Raw genomic sequence first — 14,673 nt, 5'->3', positions numbered from 1 at the left:
TTCCACATAAACATCTCTGCCTTTATCTTCAAGTAATAAATTATCCCATCGAGCTGACAGCACACCACCATTCAAGATGAGCTATTTGGTCTGTGCCCTAACCTCCTTGATCATCAACTGAGTCTATGAGCTTGCAATTGCCCTTTGGGATGGGTAGGTTTCTCTTTTGCCTGTAAAGGTTTACTTCATAAAATTCATTCTGAAACATAATGTATTATCTTTAAGCTTGGGTGGTGAGTCAAGAACCAGCACATGACAAGGATATTTTAAGTTACTGTGCTGATATCAAAATAATATCTTGCATCATTTTGTTAGCTTCCCAAGCACCTTCCAAGTCTTGTTGGATTTTCAATCACCTGGGTCTTTCTGTCTGCATCTCTCTCCCTGAACTGACCCACAGTTACTCACCCTGTCTTTAAGCATTCTTAAGATTGGCCTATTTGATGATAATCTTTAGTTGTATCCTCCATCTTTTATAATTACTCCTGCTCACTTCGAATGCCCTGATATTTCTTCTTCTGCAAAAGCTGTTATCTAAATATTAATCTGTAGCATGGAAATTGCGCAATTCTCACAAAAAAAACTGCTGGAAGTGTAGGAGCCGAGGTTGGATATTCAATGATGAGTAAATTAGCTCGTGACTTCCCATACCTCTCTACCACCAACAAGGAAAAATCCAGGAATCTCTGGAATACACCCCACCTGTCTTGATTCAATGGATGTAGTTATGACAATACTCAAAGAGCTTAATACACCCAGAGCAAAGCATCCCATTTAATCAGCACCCCATCCACCTCCATAAACACCAATTTTCTCCATCACCAGCACAATATAACTGCCATACATGTCCTAGAGGATTCACTGCAGCAATTTTCCAAGTCCTGTTCAAGAGCACCTCTAAAATCCATGATTTCTACCATCTGGAAGGATAAGGGCAGTGGGTGGAATATCATTATCCTCCAAGCCGTTCACAACATCCCAATTTGCATCTGTTTCTTAATTCAATCATTGTGATTGGGTGAAAGACGCAGAAATCCTTCACTAAACGTGAAGGCCAACTAATTTACAGGGAAATGATTTATTACTCGCAATATCCCCATCTGGAGAACGAATCATTAGAAAGCACAGAGGATAATAAAATCCATAAACACCATTTCCTTGAACTAGATTCAATGCTTTCACCAAACTTTCACCCTCTAATGACTATTAAGTACTTCCATTAGTTTCTGTATGTCTTACCTTGTAATTGTATCAAAACCAGGAGGAGGAACAGTGCAACTCTCAGCTGCTTGACAGGGATCATATCTTGTGACAATTTCTGAATCCCTGTGTTTGAAGTAAATAATGTATATTCGAAGTGTCTGACAATCTAAATGGGAATAATGTGAAGTGTTTTATATTCTACTTCCCATCTTCACTTTGTTGGCAACCTGATTTAGTCATACTGTGGAAAGATCACATCTCCTTTTGTTCACTTTGGTTCCTTATATTATAAAGCTGAGGTTGACTCTCCACTGATAATTAAAACTGAAACACCCAGAGAAGCTTGCCTCAATCTATAACCCGTTAAAAGAAGTGCAAAACATGATAAAAGCTGCCTCTCAACCCCAAGCTGTTAGAAAGGAGTGATCAAATGATATAAACCCCTGACACTCACTCTATTATCAACAAGTAACAATTTAGTTATCTAACTCTAATAATAAACAAACTGACTGAACTTTTAACAGACTGAACAATTCCCCTCTAACTACTAACGACTTCTGAATAAAACAAGATTCTAATGGTATGCTGTTCTAATAAATACAAATCCCACCTACATAAACCAAAATAAAGAATAAAATAGAATTGTGTCTCTAATTTACAGCAAGGCTACATCTTCTGGAATGTTCTGTATCTTCTCCATTGATCTTCTATCAGGAACGCCTTCTCAGTTGAATTCTTCATTCAGGTATGTCTTTTACCAGAAATATTAGCTTAAAGTGCTGCGATACCTTTATTTAGATTATGCTTACTCTGAGGCTCTGAGAATTCTGTGAGAGCCAATAATTCCTTCTTTTGAGCTGATGTTTCTTAACTTGGCAGTTTGCTCTCTTCTGATTTTCCAAATGCCCCCCACTTTACACCCTTGATTACCTATCAATGTTTTTCCAATCGGATTGATGCTCCGTTGTCAAAACCATCAGATTTAAATTTGAAAGGTTTTTATTATGTAAGTGCTTAGTTCAAATTAGAATTAGAATTCCTACAGCGTGGAAACAGCCTTTCGGTCCAACAAGTCTACACTGACCCTCTGAAGAGTATCCTAACCAGACCCATTACTCTACAGGTCCCTTGATTAATGTACCTAACCTACATATTCCAGAACACTCTGGGCAACTTAGCTTGACCAATTCACCTAACCTGCACATCCTTTGGGACTGTGAGAGGAAACTGGAGCACATGGAGGAAAGCCATGCAGACATGGAGAGAATGTGCAAACTTCACACAGTCACCAGAGGCTGGAATTGAACTCTGGTCCCTGGTGCTGTGAGGCAGTAGTGCTAACCATTGAGCCACCATCCACCCCAAATAGAGTTTATCATCAAAATTGTTTGAGACCTCCCAAAATAGAATCACTTCAAAACAGCACAGAACCTTGTACATACCATGTCAGAGGCTGCAGAATTAGAAGGCTAGGATCCGGCCTAGGTACCTAGGTACCAGTTTGGTTATTTTTAGCCAGATTCAGCTAAATTTAGTACTTCCTCCAACCAAAGAAGAAATTTGATGGGTTACCAGGAAAATGGGTTTTATTTGTCCATCATCCAGTGCTAACTTCAAATTTGCATGGTGCAATAAATAGCAAGTAGCCTGCACAGTACTTTTGAGTTACTATATCGTTTTGAGAGAATTACCACCAAGAGGCATTCCACCACTCAGGTGAAAAGTCTGCCAGTCAAGGTGAAGAATATTGGCATATTACAAATACTATAAATTTGAAGAAACTTCATAGAGATGTTATAAATCAGTTTCATGCCACGTATATTAAGAATGGAGTCAGATGACCAAATGTTTGGTCCAAATAAAAGGGAGGTAAGGAGATTAAGGTACTCTAGGCCTAGGCAACTGAAGCTGCAGCTATCAATGATGGAGTGACTTTTAAATCAGATGTACAAGACTAGAGAGAGGGAGAGATAAGGCCATGGAATTGTTTGAAAGCTAAGATGAAAATACTATTGGATGGGACTGTTCTCACTTATTTCAAATTAGTTGGCTAAATTCAAGCTGGTTGTCTTGATAACAAAACAAACTGTGGCTTGGACTGCTAATCGTACAAACTTTTGATACAAATGTTTCACTTCAGGTGCTCGTGCACCTGCAAACCTACAGACATCCTTTTGAATCGCTAAACATAGAAAAGCACATAATCTTTTAAAGGGACTACACACTGTCTTTCTCCCCTATCACTTTACAGACATGAATATTTTACGCATTAAATTCTAACTTCCGGTTTTCCAATCCACAAACACTCTACCCAACTTCACAACATTTTTTTTTCCTATTTCTTGTTTTTAAATTCTTAAAAAATTAATCGAACTGTTTGTATCCAACTCTAAATGCCCAGTTATCAATGGAGCCTATAAACTATTTCACCATAATGCATCATTAAAGACAATGTTATGCTCATCCATCTCTACTTAAGCATTATTGCCTGGGACAGGAATGAGGATCCTGTTTGATTTCCATCTCTCCCTAATCCAGGGATACAACGCATAACTCCTGTTGTTTGCTTACCTAAGTGAGAGCAGTTAATTCAGCATCGACTTTTGTTTCATCTTTATTTTAATCCTGTCCCGTTTATTTTCTACTTTTTCCCATGAATATTTCTTCAGGATTGTTTTGTTCTCATTATGATATCAACACTGGGACAAAACACCTTGATGGATCCAGCATTGGTGTAAAGTACAGTCATCATAGGGCTGCTTTTTCATTAGCGAGCGAGATGACTGGTGGTGGTTTAACCTGAGGGTCACAACGTTCCAGGCACGGTGCAAGGTTGAGAAGGAGAGCCCTTCTTGGGAACCTTAAACAGTGTAGGAATTGAATCTACACTGTTGGCATCACACTGCTTTGCAAATCAACCATCCAGCCAACTGAACTAAGGTACATTATGGGCCATGTGCAGAAAATAACATCTCTCTATTTTGACCAACAATTTACACTGTGATACTGTAAATTGATAACTGTTTATTGAAAGAAGCAGCAATAAGTCTGCCTGGAATAAACTATTGAAAGGCAAAGACAAACTGTTATACTGGAATTGAAAGCAATGAAGTGTGCCTGGGCAAAGGAATCCAAGCTACCTGAATAAAACAGTTTTGACATCTGCCTGATAACTGGCTGCCTTATGCTACAAGGATAAATGATTGTTCTGTGGAAGAATGTAAGGAGTTAATTACATGAAAGCTCTGTCTTCAAACAGCCAAGCCAATGACAAATGCAACAATGAACAAAGAAGTTACTCCTGATAAGAAGGCAAGGCACAATATTTTGGATGAAAGAATCTAAAAGATCATCAGTAACTACCCCATAGATCTGAAGGATGAGAAATTGTACAAGATTGGGACAGCAGAATATTGAAGAACAACACTGGACAACGAATAAACCCTGGACATAGAAAGATGTTAGGAATCGTAGCTAAATTCCACATTAGTCAGGTAATAGCCAAGTTGAGTTGTAAAGCTTAACTTGCTTACTCGAGGGGTTTTATTTTGCACATAGATTCATATTGCCACACGCAATAAAGTTTAAATGAATGTTTCAGTATTTGATTGTGTGAGATATCATAATAAATAGCTGAATTAAAGTAGTGATTTACCTACAAAAGCCCTAAATCTATGCATCACTCCATGTTGTAAAAGTGATGGCTCTGAAGGCGTTAACATTTATGTTGCATGGACATTATAATGTCACACGGTCTTTGGATGGAAGCAGCTGAGGTCTGTTGTTATGCACAGACATTGATGGTCCAAAGTAATTATGCCCAACAAGTTAATATAAACTGCACCTACTGTTACTATGCAATTGACTACCTTATCATGCCAGACAAGTACATCTGTTTAGACTTGCCAGTGGTCTAATTGATAATTAGACAGGCCTTAAACTCAGCAGAGAGAAAGGAGGAGTGGTGGGAGCAAACTATTCTCTGTTAATTCAAAAGTTAAAGCATTTTTAAAAATTACCACATCCAAATAGAAAAATAGGCAACACCTTGCCCTTGAATTTGAAACGTGGATGTGCTGGTGTTGGACTGGGGTGGACAAAATTAAAAATCACACAACACCAGCTTATAGTCCAACAGGTTTATTTGAAAGTACAAGCTTTCGGAGTGCTTGTCTGTCCTCTGCATTGGGAGGGATTTGCCGATCAGTTTTTATTCCCTATCAACTTGATGCCCTGAAATGTACCATTGCTCATGTTTATATTCCCAGAACTAACAAGCCTCAGACTTTTTTCAATTTGAGTGGAAGTATTAAGAAATTACATTTGGAAAGTTAAAATCCCCTATTATTATAACCCTAATTACTCCTACAGCTACCTGCAATCTCCTTACCTATTTGTTTCTCATTTTCCCGCTGAGTATTAGGGGCCTATAGGACAATCCCATCAAGATGATTATCCCCTTCTTATTTCACAGTTCCACTCACATAGCTTCACTGGATGATCCCCAGGAATATTCTAAGTGCTACTATGATGTTTTCCTTAATCAAAAACACCACTCCCCTCCTCTATTGCCTCCCCTTCTATCCTTCCTATACATACCATCTCAGAATATTGAGGTGCCAGACCTGTCTCTCCCTCCACCGTGTTTCCATAATAGGTGTGTTATCCCAGTCTCATAGAATCACAGAAAGTATACAATATGGAAACAGGCCAAAGAATCCACACCAACCCTCCAAACAGCATCCCAACTAGATCACCTGCCTACCCTATCCCTGCAACCCTGTATTTCCCAAGACTAATTCACCTAGATTACACATCCCTGGACACTGGGCAATTTAGCATGGCCAATCCACCTATCCGTAGTACCATCCATTCCCTGAGTTCTTCTGCTTCAGCTCTTAGGGCTCTTGCATTGAAATAAATGCAGTTTAATTCATCAGTCTTACCTCGTTATATGCCGTGCTCTGTAAGTGTTGCTGTTTCTTCAATCTTCCGTCATGCGCCTTTATCGACTGGAAATTTACATAAACCTTTAGACTATGAGCTATATTTTCCTGATTAATTGCCAGTTCTTTCCACAATTGAGGACAATATTATATGCATTATTGCTGAATTTTAGGGTTTTGAACTATTATAAAATAAAATCTGTGACTCATGCATGGGTAATGAGATGTCTTGCTGAGGCCTCTGGAAATGGTTCTTCTTCTGTTTCTGCTAATGTGTGATCTGTTTAAATTTCCATTACCTTTTGGTCTTGACCAGAGGAGAACAAAACCCTGTTTGGTGGTTTATTAATGCCTTGTGGTGCTTTCAAAAACAGGAAACATTTGACCAATTTAGTTCACTCCACCTACACACTGTGCAGTTCATGGGCTCTGTGCTGGTGTCTGTTAGATGTGCTTTCACTCCTAAATATTCAGAGCATGTATCAGTTGGCTTACACTTTTGCAACAACACTAAGTACACAGAGAGTAAAAACAACTTATATTTATCAAGTGTGATCAATCCCAAAGCACTGAATTACAGTAGAAAGTAGTCAGCCATGTTTTGGAGTTTAGAAGATTGAGGGGAGATCTAATAGAAACTTACAAGATAATACATGGCTTGGAGAGGGTGGACACTAGGAAATTGTTTCCGTTAGGCGAGGAGACTAGGACCCATGGTCACAGCCTTAGAATTAGAGGGGATAAATTCAGAACAGAAATGTGGAGACATTTCTTCAGCCAGAGAGTGATGGGCCTGTGGAATTCATTGCCGCAGAATGCAGTGGAGGCCGGGACGCTAAATGGCTTCAAGGCAGAGATTGATAAATTCTTAATGTCACAAGGAATTAAGGGCTACAGGGAGAATGCAGCTGAGTGGAGTTGAAATGCCCATCAGCCATGATTGAATGGCGGAGTGGACTCGATGGGCCGAATGGCCTTACATCCACTCCTATGTCTTATGGTCTTATGGTCTTATGTTACCAAAAGCTTTGTCAAAGTAGTAGGTGTTAAGGAGTATTTTAAAGAGGACGGAGACAGACATTTAAGAATGAATCCGAGAGTTAAGGCCTTGGGTAGCTGAAGGTACAGCTGCCAACTGTACCTAATTAAATTAAAGGGCAAGAAGGTCAAATTGGAGAAGAGAAAAAAGGTTGTTTTAGCTGTTAGTGAGCATATAAGGGAAACAAAAATTACTTTGTTCCAATTGACTGCGGTAAGCTGGATAAAATTCCAGTTAAAATGAAAATACTGCAGATACAGGAAATCTGAAACTAACACAGAGAATGCTGGAGATACTCAGCAGGTCTGACAGCCTCTGTGTACAGAGACATAGAGTAAATGTTGTGAGTCCGGTAATACTCTTTAGAACTATCCTGAACACACTCTATAACCGATATTCAATAGCCCTCTGGGATCCAGCAATGAGGTGATGGCCTAATGGTACTATCACTGGGCTTTTTATCCAGAAATCTAGATAATGTCCTGGGGGTCCAGGTTTGAATACTGCTGCAGCAGAATTCAATAAAACTCCAGAACAAAGAGTCTAATGAAGACAATGAATCAATTATTAGGAAAGCCCACCTGGTTAGAGTGGCACAGTGGTTAACACTGCTGCCTCAAATAAATAATTACTCTGCTAGACAAATTTGGCTTCAGTGAGAAGATTCTCAAAGTTAACAACAAGGAAAGACACTGGAAGTTCAGCCAATGCATTTTGGATTAAGATATTTATGGAGCCTCCTCACCCAGTGAGTTATTTAATTGCACATCACCATTCACAGTTGGCTGTGGCAGGCATGCAGAGTTTAGCTCTAAGGTGTAAATAGTTGTGAACTTTGGAATGTGCCACTGTGTAACATTCTGATATAGACAGGTCTTTGCACAAGAAGGTCAGCAAGTGCAGACCAAAGAACAACTTTCACCGAGTTAATGATCCTCTAGCAAGAGTTGAGGTTTGTCTCAACGTGCATCCTTATGAACTGTAGAGAAGAGAGTCCTACATGACTAAGACCCCCATTGAATTTTGACGAAGATCACTTTATCTTGCTGGCAGTATCTAAAGACATTTGACATTAGTCAGCCTTAAAGTGAATCAAATGGCAGCTTATTGATCCATGGAAGAATTCCTACAGGGAACAGCACCCAGAGATTGCTCCAACTCGACAATTCAGTAGATCTCTAAAAGATTTAGACCATTTTTGTAACATTACTTCATGGCCAACAATTATCATGAATTTACACTTTTCGATTTAGACTTTTATAGCAATTTAAAAATAAACCACAACTGACAAGCTATAATTTTCCTTTGCCTTGCACAGGATATCTGGTCTGCAACACTAGCTCTGACCTTCTCAACATTCCATTTATATCTTTTAGATATATTTTTATCAATAATGGTAATTTGTCAAAAATATTGCACTGTCCTAGTCTATGTGACTATATACTTTGTCAATGAATTTGAAACTACCCCCCTGACTTTACCACTTTTGCGCTTACAGCAGTGTCTGGTGGTCTCAGGACCCATGCTTTAATTAGTCTGTTAGTCCTGAATCATTTCTGCAAAGTTAGCCAAACTAAGACATTATTTAATGTCATGCATCTACATAGCTTTGTGCATTAACGCCTTCAATGTGTCTTCAAGCCTCTTTGTTCAATAGAGCTACTTATTCCATAGAGGTTTTTTACAGCCTTCTCAGTTTGTCTTGCCAACTGTCAAGACTGGGTTCAAGTCCCACTTGCTCCAGAGGTATATAATAATAACTGAACAGGTTGAATAGGAAAATATCTTGTACTTCCAGTGCTCTTTGTTCCAGCAGAATCACGAGAGAAGTGAACTGTGGAGCAATGTAATTAGGGAATAAAGAAAATACATATTTGCCAGCTACCAGTTGTATTGGTTTAAAAAGTATTGACAGAGAAATGAATGGCTGCTGGGTGAGAAGTTGGCTGGTCACTTTTCATTTTTGAGCTCACAGTGACTGATAGCTGAAGCCACACTAAGTTGTGGTTTCTCTTTCTTCGGATAGCAGTGAGAACCCCGTGTTAGATTGTGCAATTTACTCAGAAACATGTGGTTCAGCATATTGCAGCAGGTTTCCCTCCGATGTCTCCTGATAATCTCACTAATGCAAGGTAGGACCGATGAATAACTTACTTAAAATATAAAGTTTCCTTTTTAAACTTAATCTTTTAAATTATTTTTGAATTGTAGTGTCTGCAAATGGTAATGTATAAATGACACATCAGATCTAATGAGAAATTTTGACAATACCAAGCTTAGAATTTTAAGAATTAATAATGATAGGTTTAAATGTGGGAATGTTTAGAATCCTAATTCCCTTACTTGATTGGCTCATTAGACCGGGAGAGCAACCTTGGAAAAGGTTTCTTCAAAGACAGGCTCTTTACTATTTTAAAGAGTGAATTTATGACCTTTACAATGACGATGGAACTGTCCACAATTTTTTACACTGTTAAAATTTGTAACTTATTTCCTATTTTTGCCATTGATTTGATCAGTTTTGCTGGGATAAGATTTTTATTTCCTCTGATTGTTCTTTTTTTCTCCTCCTGATGGTGATGATCACTTCTGGCTCCAGAGAGCAATCTTTCCACAGTATTGCAGCCTTAGTTGGAGCACTGTAAATAAATAGTTAGAGAAGGTAAGAGAGGAGAGCAAAAAAGCAAACTTAATTTAGTCATGTTCTCATTCAAATCCTTCCTTTAAAATTGTATTGCTGATAGAAATGTAGGAAAACAGCGGACATTTATATTTAGATTTTAAATGGCTGAACCTGATCATTGTGTTGGGAATAGTAGCATGTATTATTGTGGTATCTCCTTTGCATTTGTGGATTGGACATTGACCCATTAGCTATCATGGCCTATTGTGAGTAACCACAATCACAAACTGGGAGGCAATGTCCTTGTGGACTGTTAATCTAGAGATCCAAGTAATGTTCTAGGGACTGGGGTTTGAATCTCAACATTACAGATGGTAGAATTTGAATTCAATAAAATCTGAATTTAAGAGGCTGGAATTAATGATGACCTTGAATCCATTGCCAATTGTTGGAAAACCCATCTGGTTCACAAATGTCCTTTAGGGAGGGTAACTGCCATCCTTACCGCGTCTGGTCTATATGTGACTCCAGACCCATAGCAACATAGTTGATTCTTAACCGCTCTCTGGGCAATTTGGGATGGGCAATAACTGCTCGTCTATCCAGCAAAACCCTCATCCTATGAATCAAACAAAATTAAAGATTTTTAGTTTTTAATCTGCCACGGGTTATCTAGATGTAATTTAGGATTACCCATAAATACTGTAGAAAATCCAAACCAAGGATCTTTTGTATCCAATCTTTCATGAGACGATTATCCATGATTTCCTGTGAACTGTCCAAACTTCATCAGATTTGAAGTTGTATTGTTAACGTTGAGAGTTTAGGTCTCAAAGAGCGCTTCGAGTGGTGTTAAGCGGCAATCTATTAATATCTGGCATTGTTGGTTTCTTGGTGGATGAAAAGAAATTTCTTTTTCTTTATTCACTGAACTACCAGGAGTAGCTTCTTGCAGTTAATGGATGGGAGTGTATTTTTTAATACAACAGGCAGTAAGGATATTGAGGTTGACGTAAGGGTCTCATTGACACACCACACTGCAATATAAAGGTGAACTTCAAAATCTCATGTGTCACCAATTCTAGTTCAGACTGTGCACGGTGATTCATTGAAGACTATATAAGGGCCATTGCTGATTTCCATAAGACAGCTCTAAAATTATGAAGAGATTTGGTGAATATGAAATATGTTTTCAACTGTTAGATAAATTTAGAATAAGGACACATAAATATGAGAGATGTACAGAGTCATCAAATATGAAGAATGCGTGGTGAAACTGTGAAACAAACCATCCTGGGGCGTGTGTGGATTACAGGGTATTTGATCCATTTAAGAAGAGAACTAATACAGACATGAGAAGATAATACAGGAATGGGACGGGTTTGGGATGAGGAATTGGAATGTGAGAAGATTTATGTGGTGGTTGAATGTCACAATTCTCAGCCACATTATGTAACCTTACTTCAATTTAGGAGGTTTAATATAAAAGGACATTTCTTGATGATTCTGAGATAGGCATGCAGAAAAGCTGATTGGGTCAGGAAAGAGAGATTTACTCGATGGGTTTTGAAAGGGGAGAGAAAGTAATGGACTGACTTCAGAAGATATCAGAAATTAAACCCAATTTGTTGAAGACTAGGCTAGAACAGTGAGCAAAGGTCAGGAGGGACTGCATAAAAAGCCAGAATCAGAGGAATGCAATATTGACCAAGATATGGACAAGGATATGCAGAAATTTATAATTAGAGATTGAGCAAGTTCTAAAACTTTTAATCAAGTTATGTTCCCAACTCACTGAATTTAAAAGTTGCAATTTTTAACAATCATTTGTACGAGGTGGAACTGACAAATTTAACTGCATTTACTTCAATGCAAGAGGCCTGGCAGATGAACATAGGGCATGGTTAAGAACATAGGACTGGGATATCATAGCAATTACAGAAACTTTACTCAGGAATGGACAGGCTTCCTATCAGAAAGATGTTGTGAAACTTGAAAGGGTTCAGAAAAGACTTACAAGGATGTTGCCAGGACTTACAAGGATGTTGAGCTATAGGGAGAGGCGAAACAGGCTGGGGCTGTTTTCCCTGGAGCGTCGGAGGCTGAGGAGTGACCTTATAGAAGTTTACAAAATTATGAGGGGCATGGAAAGGTTAAATAGGCAAAGTCTTTTCCCTGGGGTGGGGGACTCCAGAAAGGAGGGCATAGGTTTAGGGTGAGAGGGGAAAGATATAAAAGAGACCAAAGGGGCAACTTTTTCATACAGAGGGTGAATGAGCTGCCAGAGGAAGTGGTGGAGGCTGGTACAATTGCAACATTTAAGAGGCATTTGGATGGGTATTTGAATAGGAAGGGTTTGGAGGGATATGGGCCGGGTGCTGGCAGGTGAGACTAGATTGGGTTGGGATATCTGGTCGGCATGAACGGGTTGGACTGAAGGGTCTGTTTCCATGCTGTACATCTCTATGACTCTATGACTGGCAGATTAATGCAAATAGGAACGATAGAAATTGCGGGGCGAGGGGGGGGAGGGGGGGGGAGGGGGATTCGGGGAGAGGGCGGCAAGAGAGGAGAGGGAGTGGTGTTATTGATTAGAGATAACACCACGTCTATACCTATGGAGGATATTCCAGGGAATATGTCCAGTAAAGTTATTTGCATGGAACTGAGAAATAAGAAAGGAGTGATCACCTTATTGAGATTGCACTATAGATGCCCCAACAGTGAGAGGGAAATTGAGAAGCAAATTTGAAAGTAGATCTCAGTTAACTGGAGGAATAAAACAATGGTAATGGAAGAGAATTTTAATTTTCCAAACATAGACTGGGACTACCATTTTGTTAAGGGATTGAATGGCAAGAAATTTGTTAGGTGTGTACAAGAAACTTTACTTATTCAATATGTGGATGTACTTACTAGAGAAGGTGCAAATCTTGACCTACGCTTCAGAAATAAGGCAGGGCAAGTGAGTGAGGTGTCAGTGGATGTGCACTTTAGGACAAGAGATCATAATTCTGTTAGTTTTAAAATAGTGATGGAAAAGGATAGACCAGATCTAAAAGTCAAGAGTTCTAAATTTGAGGAAGGCCAATTTTGACAGCATTCAGCAAGAAACTTTCAAAAGTTGATTTGGGCGGGGACTGGATATTTGCAGATAAAGGGATGGCTGGAAAGAGGGAAGCATTCATAAAATAATGAGAGTCCAGAGACAGTATGTCCCTGTTAGGATGAAGGGCAAAGCTGTGGATGTAGGGAATTCTGGATGACTAGAGAAATTTAGGTTCTGGTCAAGAAGGAAGCATATGTCAGGTTTAGACAGCAGAGATTAAGTGAATCCCTAGAATAGTAAAAAGGCAGTAGGAGTACACTTAAGAGGGAAACCAGGAGGGCAAAAAGGGGACGTGAGATAGCTTTGGCAAACAGTGTTAAGGAGAATCCTATGTGTGGGACTGCAGGAGATAGGGGAAATAATAAACAAGTATTTTGCATCAGCAACAGCGATATCTTGAAAAGTGTCCATTTTACATTGAAGGAGATGTTGGATGTCTTAAAAACACATAAAGGTGGATAAATTCCTAAGACCAAATCAGGTGTGCTCTAGAAATTTGTGGGAAGCTGGGGAAGTGATTCCTGGGCCCATTGCTGAGATATTTGTATCATCCATAGTGCCAGAAGACTGGAGGTTGGCTAACATGATGCTACTATTTAAGAAAGGGGGTCAGAAAAAGTCAGGAAACTATAGAACAGTGAGCCTGATGTCGATGGTGGAGGGAATCCTGAGGGACAGGATTTACATGTATTTGGAAAGGTGAGGATTGATTAGGGATAGTCAGCATGGCTTTATATGTGGGAAATTGTATCTGACTAACTTGACTTAGTTTTTTGAATAAGTGATCAGGAGGATTGATGAAGGCAGAGTGGTGGATGTAATCTATATGGATTTCAGTAAGGTGTTCAATAAGGTTCCACATGGTAGAATGGTTAACAAGGTTAGATCATATGGAATACAGTGAGACCTAGCCATTTGGATACAAAATTAGCTAGAAAGTAGGAGACAGAGGGTGGTGGTGGAGCGATGCTTTTCAGTCTGTAGGCCTGTGACCAGTGTTGTGCTGGGTCCACTGCGTTTTTTATTTATATAAATGCTATTCATGTGAATATGGGAGGTATGGTTAGTAAATTTGCAGATGGCACCAAAATTGGTGGTGTAGTGGACAGTGACGAAGGTTACCTCAGAGTACGAGATCTTGATCAGATGGGCTAATGGGCCGAGGAGTGGCAGATGGAAATTTGTCTCATTAAATGTGAGGTGCTACATTTTGGTAGGGCAAATCAGGGGGGGACTTATAGAGCTAATAGTAAGGTAATGGGAAGTGTTGCTGAACAAAGGGACTTTGGAGTGCAGGCTCATAGTTCCTTGAAAGTGGAATCACAGGTAAACAGGGTAGAAGAGAAGGTGGTTGGTATTCTTGCTTTTATTGGTCAGTGCATAGAGCAGAGGTGGGGAACCTTTTCATGTTGGAAGGACGCATTATGTTAGTTGTAATCTAAGAAAGCTGCATCCAAGAAACTTCAATTATATATTCTTCAAAATTCACATTATTTTGTACAAATCTAGCTACTATGTACTAACTAACTAAAGAAAATGAAAAAAATGTTAATTCTAACGTTAACTAACCTTTTAATGACTTTGTTGTGACTGCTTTTTGTAGGAAAGTATTTAAATATTTGGTTGCAGCGTGGAGGTCTGCAGTTTTAGCTGATCCTCTAGATGGATATCCATCATTTGTGACCGTAAGGGCATCTTGATTTTGGTTAAGTAGGAGAATGTAGATTTGCAGCAATAAGTGGTTGAAAAGCAA

At 39.1% G+C, this 14,673-nt stretch overlaps 1 protein-coding gene across 7 annotated transcripts in view; it reads right to left on the bottom strand.

Annotated features, from left to right (window-relative positions):
• Positions 1-14,673, bottom strand: part of LOC140453522 (protein FAM110C-like) — a 163,988-nt gene that overhangs the window by 19,924 nt on the left and 129,391 nt on the right. For 2 of the 7 annotated variants that reach the window (XM_072548273.1, XM_072548272.1), the window contains exon 4: positions 9,532-9,827. The exons of 1 other annotated variant lie outside the window; for it this stretch is intronic. In XM_072548273.1, the coding sequence (XP_072404374.1) occupies positions 9,532-9,544 (13 nt within the window). In that variant the 5' untranslated portion in view covers positions 9,545-9,827. Of the gene's footprint in view, positions 1-1,239; positions 2,951-6,149; positions 7,921-9,531; positions 9,828-10,316; positions 10,431-14,673 lie in introns of those variants that run through there. 4 more of the 7 variants (XM_072548270.1, XM_072548271.1, XM_072548274.1 and 1 more) reach the window with 3 other exon arrangements.

The sequence above is a fragment of the Chiloscyllium punctatum genome, chromosome 27 (assembly GCF_047496795.1).
Source record: "Chiloscyllium punctatum isolate Juve2018m chromosome 27, sChiPun1.3, whole genome shotgun sequence".
Classification (NCBI taxonomy): domain Eukaryota; kingdom Metazoa; phylum Chordata; class Chondrichthyes; order Orectolobiformes; family Hemiscylliidae; genus Chiloscyllium; species Chiloscyllium punctatum.
The sequence above is the reverse complement of the archived record's forward strand: the minus strand, read 5'-3'. Positions and strand labels throughout refer to the sequence as shown.